The sequence below is a fragment of the Syzygium oleosum genome, unplaced genomic scaffold (genome assembly GCF_021117445.2).
Source record: "Syzygium oleosum isolate NSW1041296 unplaced genomic scaffold, Sole_v2.1 Sole_v2.64, whole genome shotgun sequence".
Taxonomy (NCBI): Eukaryota; Viridiplantae; Streptophyta; class Magnoliopsida; order Myrtales; family Myrtaceae; genus Syzygium; species Syzygium oleosum.
The window spans coordinates 420337-431537 of record NW_026607548.1 but is presented as its reverse complement, the minus strand read 5'-3'; the positions used below and the strand labels follow the sequence as shown (position 1 = coordinate 431537).

Genomic DNA, 11201 nt, shown 5'->3' with positions numbered 1-11201 from the left:
TATTGAGATGTTCTATCAATTATACTACTAGTAATTTCAATTTAAAACTATTGTTAAGTATTAACTACGTTGTTTGTTTTGTTTCTAGCTGTTCGGAATTTGAAGCAATATTTTAAGAATGGACAAGATATTAAGTTATATAATTCATGTTTTAGGTTACATATTCTGAACTTTTTATTGTTTATTTTTATTTTGCATGTTTGTCTTCTATGGTTTGTTACTTTTAGTAAGTCGACATTTATGTTATTGCCTCATCTTAGATTTATGTTTGATTTGTACCGATGTTCATCGATTGGTTGCTTAATGTATAATTTCAAAGAGTACGTTTATCTTTTCAAGGATTATAAAAAATGAAACAAAAAAAAAATCGTTTAGTCCCAGGTTGACCTTGGAACCGGACCAGACCCATAGGGTCCGTCCAGTCCTCGATCCTAGACATAATCAGGATCGGTCCCTTGTCCCAAAAATCGGGTACCAATAATATTTTGCGGGTTGGTCCTGGGTCAAGTACTGGACCGGCCTAACCCGGATCATACTCACTCCTAATCCGGACATTGTTAAACCGTGAAGATGATAGATTTTTTTTTTGGAAGGGGTGGGGGCAAGAAGAGAGATTCTTCACAAAAAAAAAAAGTGAAATATGGATAATTTTTCCCAGATGCTAAAGAAACAGGATTTTTTTCCCAATATTTTAGTACTCACCAACGCATCTCAATATATTTCATTTCTAAAATATCTTAACAAGATCATAAGGGAATCCATCGCCACCTTCTCATAAAAACATTTCAATAATGTAGAAGCTTCTTTTTTTGTTGCTAAAATTCAATAATGTAGAAGCTGTTCATCGAAAAACGAAATTACGCAACTACGTAGGGGAGCCATTTCGAGCCAGAGTTAAGAGTCAAGATTAGCCTCAGCTTTGTCATCCAAACCTCCCTTTCTCCCAACAAAAGATTGCAAACTAATCTTAAAGCTTGGTCGAGCCAGCTATCAGTTCAGTTTTTGAGTAGAACACTAACCCAAAAAAAACACTTTGCTTCAAGCCTTAAACTAACGAGAACAGCCGAGTTCAGTAACGTGTAAATCCAACGGGGGAATCGAACTGATGGAATATTCTTACTTGATTGTAACCAGTGGATTGGGCTAGCGCTCCTTTAATCCCATAACCACCTAAAAAATAAGCAATTTGGTCAAATAGAAATGGTCTTTCAACGTTGATAAGTTCGAGATTCTTTTGGTTGAAACTCCCCTAAAAAGTATTGCGAACAAAATAAGGATTTACTTGTCTCCTTTCTTCGAGTACAAAACACAACAAAAAAAGCTTTTCTTTAGGACTCCTGCAATATAACTATCAGCTTCCATCCAAACTTCAAGCTTCGTTCTCTCCGGCAATTCCAGCCAACTTCGATACTTCGTTTTTACATTTTAACTCTTATCAGACTGCTAACTCCACAAAGAGCCAATTTCCAGTTTCTTAGCCAGACGCAAAGAGCTAAATAAGGAACAGCAAGTACACACAGTCCCAATCATCAATTCATAGGAACGTCAGTAACCTTTGCATAGATGTTAGTTGCTACGATATGTTCCAAGAATTAGAAAGACAACCAAATACGAATTAGAAAGAGTACCGTCCATCAAGTGCTTCGTGAACAGGCCGAGGAAATTCTCTGTTGTCTCTTGGAAGGTGCCAAGCCATTGAGAAGTTTCCTGATTCGAATTCTTCCGACTAGTCGGAACCAGAGAGACAAGAACATACGATATGCATTTGGTGAACTTTATAGACTTGGTTCCGGTTCAAATATTGCTCGAAAGATTGCCTCTTTCCTTCTCTGTATTTAGTTCAGAAAGAGAGTCTCTCCTGTCTATGTAGCTGAATTTACAAAGGCTACAGAATCAGGATTCTCAGCCTAAGTCGTCCCAAAAACATGTTGAAGTTATTGCAGCAACATACAATTCAATCAACCGAAACATCCCAGTCACCAAAAGTTAACACAACTAGGTATTTAGATATCCCAGCAGAATGTCAATCTTGCCATAGAAGGAAAAATCTCCCATTCTTGCGTGGAACCGTTTCGGAACAGGATCAACCATTGTTCAAAGAAAATATATAGACACATACTTAAATTTATCCGACTGGGAAAAATTAACACTTGCTAATCACAGTTCACACATCTTCCGAAAGAAGCAATGCCCACTAATCACCATCACCATTAGTCTTCAGTGCTCTCCAAATCGGTGTCCAAACTTGCTAATATGCCACCATGCTAATGCTACATCGTACAGCTTCTCCCACAGCTCATACTGTCATACATCTAAGATGATAAGATGCAGGCAAAGCAGCCATAGAGATTCAGCAAAATTGAAACTGAATAGAGGCACAAAAATCCATTTCTTTAGTGATTACTGCATCTGGTAAATGTACAAACACAATTTCAGTGAGCTTGGGGTCGAAGTAGCTAAAGAACCCCATTTCTCCTCACATCAGACTTCAGATTGATGAACATTGCAAATCACCATCGTGCTATTTATACATATCGTGGCGACAATGATCACCCTAGACTGTAAAAGGTTGTGACATCTCATTACACCACACGCTTCTTCGGGCGTACTCTTTTTCTTCTTTTTGGGTGTGGGGGGGGAGGGGTGATCGAAGAGGCTAATTGATTCAACTTGGTAATAAAGAGGAAGAAGAAGAAGAAGAAAAGAGCGCAAGAAATCACACGGGTTGGTTCGTCTTCATGCTCATTAGAGGCACAGAGATGTGAGCCGGAAATCGTCGATCTCCGGCGGCGGGAGGAGGTTGAGATCGAACGGCAAGGGTTCTCTGCTCGACGAAGACGCGAAATCCTCGCCCTCGTCATCAATCACCGTGGATGAGGAACCGCAGCCGCTGCGACAATCCTCAGGCGGCGGCTGCGGCTGCGGCGGCGGCGGGGTCCTAGTCCGTCGCTTCGCCGTCGCCGGCGGAGAACTCGCAATCTCCGGCTGCGATGGTCGAGGGCCGCTGGACGACACCACGGTGCTGCTTAGGCTGCTCGAGGTCGGTCTCTGCGGACCGACGTCGTGGTACTCGCCGCGAAGATCTCGAGCGCCTCTCCTACCGAACGTTCTGGGATCAACCAACGGAGCTCGTAGATCGCGACAGGTGGCCGGAGAAAAGCTCGACGGAGAGACGGGGAAGTTGGTCCTGGCCTTAGCCCCGCGGAACGCCACGGCCGCCGCGTCGAAAGCACGCGCTGCTTCCTCCGGCGAGCCGAAAGTGCCGAGCCGCACGAGCCTCTTCGTCCCGGGGTCCCTGATCTCGGCCGTGTACCTGCCCACCGACTTCCGCCGGACGCCCCTGTATCTGGGTTCCGCGTGCAGCGCCGGCACCGGCACCGGCGGCGACGCTGTGTCGGCCGCCTCCCTCCTCGCGGCGGCGGCGGCGGCGGCTGCGCATCTCCCTCGCCTCATGACTGCTCCTCCACGCGTCGGCCGAAGAAAGTGATGTTTCTCTCTCTTCCTCTCGCTCTCCTCCTCCTTCTGCGAGAAGGGTTCGGTGGATTCAGAGAGAGAGAGAGAGCGAGAGATGCAGATGGAGATGGGAAGAAGGAAGGAAGGAAGGAAGGAAGTGGATGGCACCAGAGCGACACCACCACCACCACCTCCTCCTCTTGTGCTCGGAAGAAATGGCTTTTTTATTCGTCGCGTTTTTCTATGAATTCCTCTGTGTCCCGAGGGAAGAAGATATTCGCATCATAATTCTTCGTGATTTTTCGTAATTATTAAGAAAATGTAGGCAAATGTCGTGTCGCGTAAAAAACCTTAAATACTTTAATCAATAGACGAGATTTATTTATTTATTTATACGGTGACCATCCAAAGATGGGAATTACTGAGGACGTGAATGGTAATCATTCTGCTCCAGAAATTAAATTCTTGCAAGAAATTGATTTTTGGAGGAGAAATATGTTTGATAAAACATGACTAATTCTACTCCAGAAATTGATTTCTGGAACAAAAATCTATTTTGATTTTTTGATTTTTTTGAGCACCTCAAAAAAATTAAATTTCACTCAAAGTGGGTGCCCAAAGGTATTCTAAGCCATTCTGTGAAGTTTTGAAATTTTTTATTTTTTTATATTTTTTGAAAAAAATTCACCAAATTTTCTATTTTCCCGAAATCTGACTTTTTTTTGTTTTCTGAAAATTTTTATGAATTTTTCTGGAATTTTTCAACTTTTATGCATTTTCTATAAAAAAATTAGTAAGATCTCAAAATGTGTTGTAAAGGCCAAAAAAAGAGAGAAAATAGGGAGAATGCATTCTGGAAGAGAGAAGCTATAAAAAGTAGCTTATCTTTTTTTTCCCAAAATGCATTCTGGAATCAAGTATTTTTAACAAATGCATTTTTATTCCAGAATGCAAAAATTGCTCCAGAATGCATTCCGGAAATTTTTTTAACAAACATATTTCTGTTTCGAAATGCATTCTGGAGCAGAATTTCTACTCCAGAATGGATTTCATGCGCGCCCCGAGGCTATTTTTCCGGAGGATGGTCAGAGACGCATGCTCCTTTTGGTTGTTTTTCCTCGCTGTGTGTGGGTGACTGCTGAGTCTCGTGTTGACTTTTCTTCTCGGTTTTGCTTGCCCGCTGTACAATTATTTTACTTGTGGAGTAAAAGTCCGCAGAAAAAAATAAAGAAAAATCCAATGAACAGAGGGTAATACGTTAATTTGTTACGAATGAGGAATCTTCATCATTTTGTCGGTAAAATTAACTGTAAGTTGCCTAATTTTGATGATCATGTAAAAAAAAAAAATCGGATGAACGTCTATTTTGATCTCGATCATTGCGACTCATAATGAAATACGCAATATCTTTATTAGAGAAAAGAGAAAATAACACGAATGATTCTTGAATTTTGGTCCAAAAGTTCAATGTGGTCTATGAACTTTTTGTGCATACTCAATTTAGTCAATGGATTATATGAAAATGTTCAATATTGTCCATGAACTTGAATCAATAAAAAGGATAACATTTGATATTTTCATATTATTTAAAGATTAGATTTAACATTTATCAAAAGTTTAAGGATTACGTTGAATAAGTTAAAAGTTCAAGGACAATAATGCACATTAGGGTAAAGTTTATATATCACATTAAATAAATTAAAAATTCAAGAACGATATTGAAAATTAGGCTAAAATTTAAAGATTATTTATGTCCTTATCTATAGAGCAAATGATTATTACATATATACTTGTGTCTTTCTGAAAGCTATTCCATCGAGCTCTTTGAGTCGCATGGGACTCGTCAAGGCATCGTATTCAGTGATGATGCTTGACGTTTGAACATAAATGCGTTTTTTTTCCGTGGTTGTAATTGTAGGAGAGGGTAGCTCAACATTCTTTTCTTGAACTCCACATATTGTGGTGTCAATTCTTGCATCCCTGTTTCTTGAATGTGATTTTGATTGCCTTCTTTTTTTTCCAGACTTTCGGCCAAGACTTGAATTAGGGATGGCCGAAGAGAATAGATTTCCCGTGCCCCGCCAATTCATGTCTCAATCGAGGCAAATTTGGACCGGAAAAATGGAGATGAAGGTGGTTTCATGAAATCTTTCGTGTGGGACGGATATTAAACTTGGCTTGCTCCGTAACATGCCCTACATATGCTATATCTTATCTACCATTCATCTTCATCCTGCTCTTCTTTTGACTTGGAAACCCACTTCCCTTTCCCTTTCCTCATCTCAACTCAACTTGTCTTTCGTGCTCTCTCTCGTTAGTCGCCGTCCGGACCGGTCGCAGCTCGTCGTCTCCGCCTTCAGATTGGCTGGATGTCTGTTCTCCTCTCACCTTTTTATCCCGTCTTTCCCTTTCTGATTTTGATTTCCATCTATTGATCTGCTGCATTGCCATTCTTTCATTTCACTTGTCAACCTCCACCAGTTCCCATTTGTTCCCACTTGGGTGCTCCACAAGAAAAGCAAAAAGGCCTGCTTCTTCTCCAATACACGATGTCTCTCTCTCTCTCTCTCTCCTCTGTAGTTTCCTTAAGACTGAGTAACAGGAACACCGTTGATCCTTTTTCTTTCCAGACACAGCAAACATTTGTTATTGGAAAATAAAGCGAATGTCCCAAGGATTAGTCAAAAAGATGTCTCTCGGCTTTAAATGCTAGGTTTGCTTGGAATAGAGAATGCTCAAAATTCAAACTTTTCCCCCCATTTCAAAATCCCACTCATTTCTCTGCCTCGTATTCATTCCCCTGTTTTCTCTCCCTTTTCCAAACGGGGCCTCCAAATATAGAAAGGAAAAGGAAAAGGAGTTAAGAAATCTCAACTCCAACGGAAAAAAGAAAAGAAAAAAACAAAAGAAAAGAAAGAAATACTTAAAAATTGAAAAGAATGAATTTAAACAGTTCATACTATTATATAAAGTGAAAAAAAAATTCATACTTCTAAGGGATCTTAATTTTTCGTTTCCTCCTCGACTATCCTCAATTTTTTTATTTTACGAATAGAAGCAACAACGACTGCATTGTAAAAATCACTCCATCTTTTACATGCTTAAATAAGAACTAGAATAACTAAATATTGAGGGTTTTTATAGCCCTACAATTTTTTTTGTCTAATTATGGTCTCTATTCTCTTTCACTCGTGTTGAATTTGTGTCATAATATTTGCATTACAAAGGCCGAGATTTTTAGAAAAATTTAGAGTTACTTTTGAGCCGCTAATTATTCTAATTACGCTATTGCGTTGTGATTCAATTGCTATGGCAGGAATTTGTATGTGATTGAAGTTTCCTAACTCTTGATTGAATTTAATTCGGGCCACAACACTTGAACGCGTGACTTGAATTCAAGGAACCTCTCAAATCTCTAATTACATTAGTTGCATCACCGTGCTGTTCTATAGTCGGCGCCCGTGCAAGAGTTGTAGATACATTTTGGACTGAAATTGCACAAGAGTAAAATTTTGGGAACTGAAATTTTAATTTTTAGAGACGGGCAAAACTAAAAAGAAAACCATCAAAAGTAGATGTAACTTCCTCTCGTGTTAGTATAGTTGCAACTTCGCTGAACTGTCCCATTGCACACAAAAAAAGAGTTTTGTGGCAATTCGTATCAAAAGTAGATGTGACTTCCTCTCGAATCTCTAATTATATTAGTTGCATCACCGCGCTGTTCTATAGTCGGCACCTGTGCAAGAGTTGTAAACACGTTTTGGACTGAAATTGCACAAGAGTAAAATTTTGGGAACTAAAATTTTAATTTCTAGAGACGGGCGAAAGTAAAAAGAAAACCATCAAAAGTAGATGTAACTTCCTCTTGTGTTAGTATAGTTGCAACTCCACTGACCTGTCCCACTGCACACAAAAAAAAAAGTTTTGTGGCAATTCGTATCAAAAGAAGATGTGACTTCCTCTCAAAGAATTGGCACCACAATGATCCGATTGACACGAATTGCCACCCCTATTTGGATTCAATCTCGTAACGAAGCACACTGAATTTAAAGGATGAATCCTTTAAAGAAGAAACTTTAACCTCTTCTAATTCAAGATTTGTCCAAGTAAGAGGTCAGTTCAGGAAAACGAGCGCTTTCCTTGCACATCTCCAAGTCTGTGAGACGAGGACCAGGAGAAGGAACGAAACTCAGGGAGGTACTCCTTGGAGCCACAGGGCTCAGACGAGGCGTGCTCATGGTTTCTCCCTCGACGCTAGCCCTACGCGCCTTCCCTTCTGCTCTCTCATTCTCTAGGTGCTCGATCCAGCGATTCGCCTCGTCCATTTTCTCTTGCATAAGAGCCAATTCCCTCTTTGTCCCAGCATGCCCATCCTCACTAATGCTGAGCATATCCCTTTGGACAACGCTCCAACGTGTTGGCCACCGACACCTTGGCCTCCAGCTCCTCCACCTGCTTACGCAGCATCACCACCTCCTCGAGGCGGCTGGCCTGTTCTCCAGCATGAAAGTCGTAATGCCTCTTGAGCTCACCAATGCCATCGATGCCCTATCAATGAAAAGACCGGTAGTTCGATGTGACAGTCAGAAGCGTGCACGGGATGACGTCAAGTACAACGAGCATAAAAATAAAGTTCACTCACTGCAAGGAGGTGGCTGACTGCAGAGTCATAGAGCTGATCATGCCCTCCCGGTCCCTCCTCCTCCATAAGGTTCATGGCCTTGTGAAGGCAAGCTCCCCCAGAAATGCTTGACTGTGCCGGTATGTGCCCGAGACTCTCGGTCAGAAAAATGCGCCAAGACGATGGAGCAGAAGGGAAAGAAAGATCGGCCGCGTGATTAGAAGCAGCTTGCATCTGAACTGACGTTCCTTGAGATGGACGTGAGACCGAGGAGGATGAAGGTTGAGCCTCCGAAGCAAGAGGGAGAGATAGGAGAGGAAGAGGACGAGAAAGAGGTAATGCTTCTACTCGAGATATGAAAGAATCGGCTTGTCGTGGTGGTGGTTGGTCTTCTTGCTGTTTCTCCGACTGTTCTAATTGCTCTTCAGATCTCATTATCCCTAAAGATGTCTTTCTTTCCAGCTCAGTGTCCTCGCTGGGTTGTAGGTCGGTGATTCTCACTGCGCATATTTAAAAAAATAGACGGATCAAAAATCACAAGGCATGGGAACTTAACAGAGCGAGAATTAAGAAATATTAGCATGTCCTGAAGCCCCCTTTTGCCAGAACGAGGCTGATTTAAGCTTAGCAAAAGGGTCTCAAAATGAAAGAGTCATCAAACAGTAATGCAAGCATCCAGTGGAGAAGCACCCCACAGATCAGAGATTTGGGGATGTGAGCCCCGGTGATTCATCCAAGTACTTGTCCTCTAGGCTCTGGTCCTTGTGATTCGTGACAACATTTTTAATTTAACCAGAGTAATTCTCATGTTCATGGAATCAGTCACTTTCAGCAACCACCATTTCCTCCGGAGAATTCAATGTAAAATGAAGTCGAGTTTTTATGCACTACACATATTAAGAATATGTGTTGGAGAATGCACGCACCTGTTGCAGGGAAGGTATCATTTTCCGCAGTCGCAGGGCCCACGCTCATAATGTCTACCAAGCAAAGCTTACGCAGTTCGTGCACCACCACGACTGCATCAAAAATATGGCCAACGAGCGTGAACGTCCCTGTTTCTCCGTCAAACAAATAGAATGTACCCCTGCATAATAAACAGGACGAGCAGAAAGGAGCAGTTGGAAGAGTTTGAGGCTTTAGTCCACGGAAGAAAGAAGGCCATACCTTGAATAGATATTGCTAATTTCAGGGCTTTCCTTTTAATTTTGTCACGGGGGCAAGAACTCAGGTCCAACTTCAACACCAGCTTTAGGCCCTGCCGAGTTAGGTGTATCCCACCTTTATTAACCAAGAAAATGAGATGCTCACAGAGAGATTAAGCCTATTTCTACGACTAAAACAAACGATTGACTGAACCCAGAGAGCACGTGTGCAATTCCCACATAATCTCGAACCACTTCGTCCCCAGCAGAAATATCATTATTTCCATCGAATTTTTCCTAGAAAAGATTCAGCTTGGTCAGCTCGTGCTCACGTAAAGAAAGTACTCACCTTCTTCCATCCACTCTCGGTGCCCGAATCAGTGCTGGCCGGCGAGGAAGGCGCCATCAGCACCATTCTCGTGAATAATCGGCAAGATAATCTATCTCTATCGCTTTCCGAAACTGACGGGAATTAGGATGCACGGCAACCACGGTAGCAGATGATGCGAGTTTCAGTTTGCGGGTTTTGCGCTCGGATTCTTATATACGGAAAGGGAGGGCAGCTGCCATGTTTGAAAAGTCGACAAAGAAAAAAAGAAAGGAAGGAAGTATGCTTTTTCCTAAGAAATTATGCAAGTGGACAAAGAAAAACAGTCGAACCGCGGTGGGATTTGTAGCCCCTAAAATTTTGTAAGGGAGAAAACAAAAAAGAAAACTTGCAAGTAAAATCAAATTTTTTTGGGGGGGTCTAAAATAAAATCAATTAAAGAGCCTGTTTTTTGTGTTTCTTAAAAAGGTAGAAAGTAATTCTTGACCTCCTTGATAAAATTAGATATATTATCCAGATTACAAAAAAAGATTATAAAAAAAAACTATCCGTGTCAAAGTTTATATATTTCGAAAGTTCCAAGTATTTCGGGTTTAAGAAAAATTAAATTAAAATGCATTTCTTATTAAGATTTTAATGAAGCAAAACGTAGCATACTAATTTCAGGCAATTCCTTATGAACTTTTATATGGAAATGAGAAAGACAAAGGAAGACGGGATGGAATGGCTACTATTAATATTCAAGCAGCCGTTTGTGGGGGTTATTATCCTAATCCAGATGTACCTGATTTTGTCAATCGGATATTGTCTTTCGGTGTTTTTTTTCTCTCAGATTAGGCCTAGGAAATTATACGAAATAGGGGAGCGAAGACTTTTGTTAAGATGGGGCCAACCGTTGACTCTCCTTGTATATTCTGTAACACACAACACCAGAAACTATTCATGCCGTTTGTAGTGTGGTAGAAGTCCAGGATACTTCGTCTTCGATCCAGCGAAAGACAATCCGAGAGACGTAAGATATAAGTCACTTTCCATCGATATTGGTCATCATATAGTCACTGAATCATCGAGAAACCTCTACACCAATTGGGGCGTAATGTTGATCGCGTAATATTTTTTCGTACTTTTAATTTGCTTAGTTTGGATTTGTACTAGGTTGGTCTACTTGCCACTCTTTAGGTAATTAAACACCAAGAAAGAAAGAGAGAAAAAGGATGGAGCATATTAATTGGTGCGGGCCTTGACGGATCGAACGAGGTCTGTACTTCGTTAACCAAGCTGAATTAATTGATCGAGCTTGAGCAAGGCCTCCCAAAAACTTATGAGATTCCTCTCAAATGAACTGGCTAGTGGTTTCTTTTCTTTTTGCATGGGATTGAGCTTGAAAAGTGGCTCCAGCGAGGATCCAAACACTCTAGTTTGGGTTGATCCTCCTAATGCTATGTCGCCCAAAAAAAAAGAGAAACTTGATTTGGAGGATAGATCACTTCGGTTACCTTTGGAAAGGCTTTTTTGAAAAAGCCTTTAGGGAAATGCAAATGGTTTTAGGTAAAAGGGTTTTTTCCTAAATGCTCATCTAATCCTAAATAACATTTCGGCAACCTAGGAGTGTGGCTCTGGACTTTATAAGTGACTTTGATTTTCACATGAATGT

At 41.1% G+C, this 11201-nt stretch overlaps 1 protein-coding gene and 1 pseudogene across 1 annotated transcript; both read right to left on the bottom strand.

Annotated features, from left to right (window-relative positions):
* Nucleotides 1–2372: 2372 nt before the first annotated feature.
* Nucleotides 2373–3637, bottom strand: LOC115665551 (ethylene-responsive transcription factor 3-like). Its single transcript, XM_056307973.1, has one exon. The coding sequence runs from the start codon at nt 3451–3453 to the stop codon at nt 2746–2748; it is 708 nt and encodes a 235-aa protein (XP_056163948.1). The 5' UTR covers nt 3454–3637; the 3' UTR covers nt 2373–2745.
* Nucleotides 3638–7302: 3665 nt separating this feature from the next.
* LOC115663556 (uncharacterized) lies at nt 7303–9796 on the bottom strand (annotated as a pseudogene).
* Between the last annotated feature and the right edge of the window lie 1405 nt (nt 9797–11201).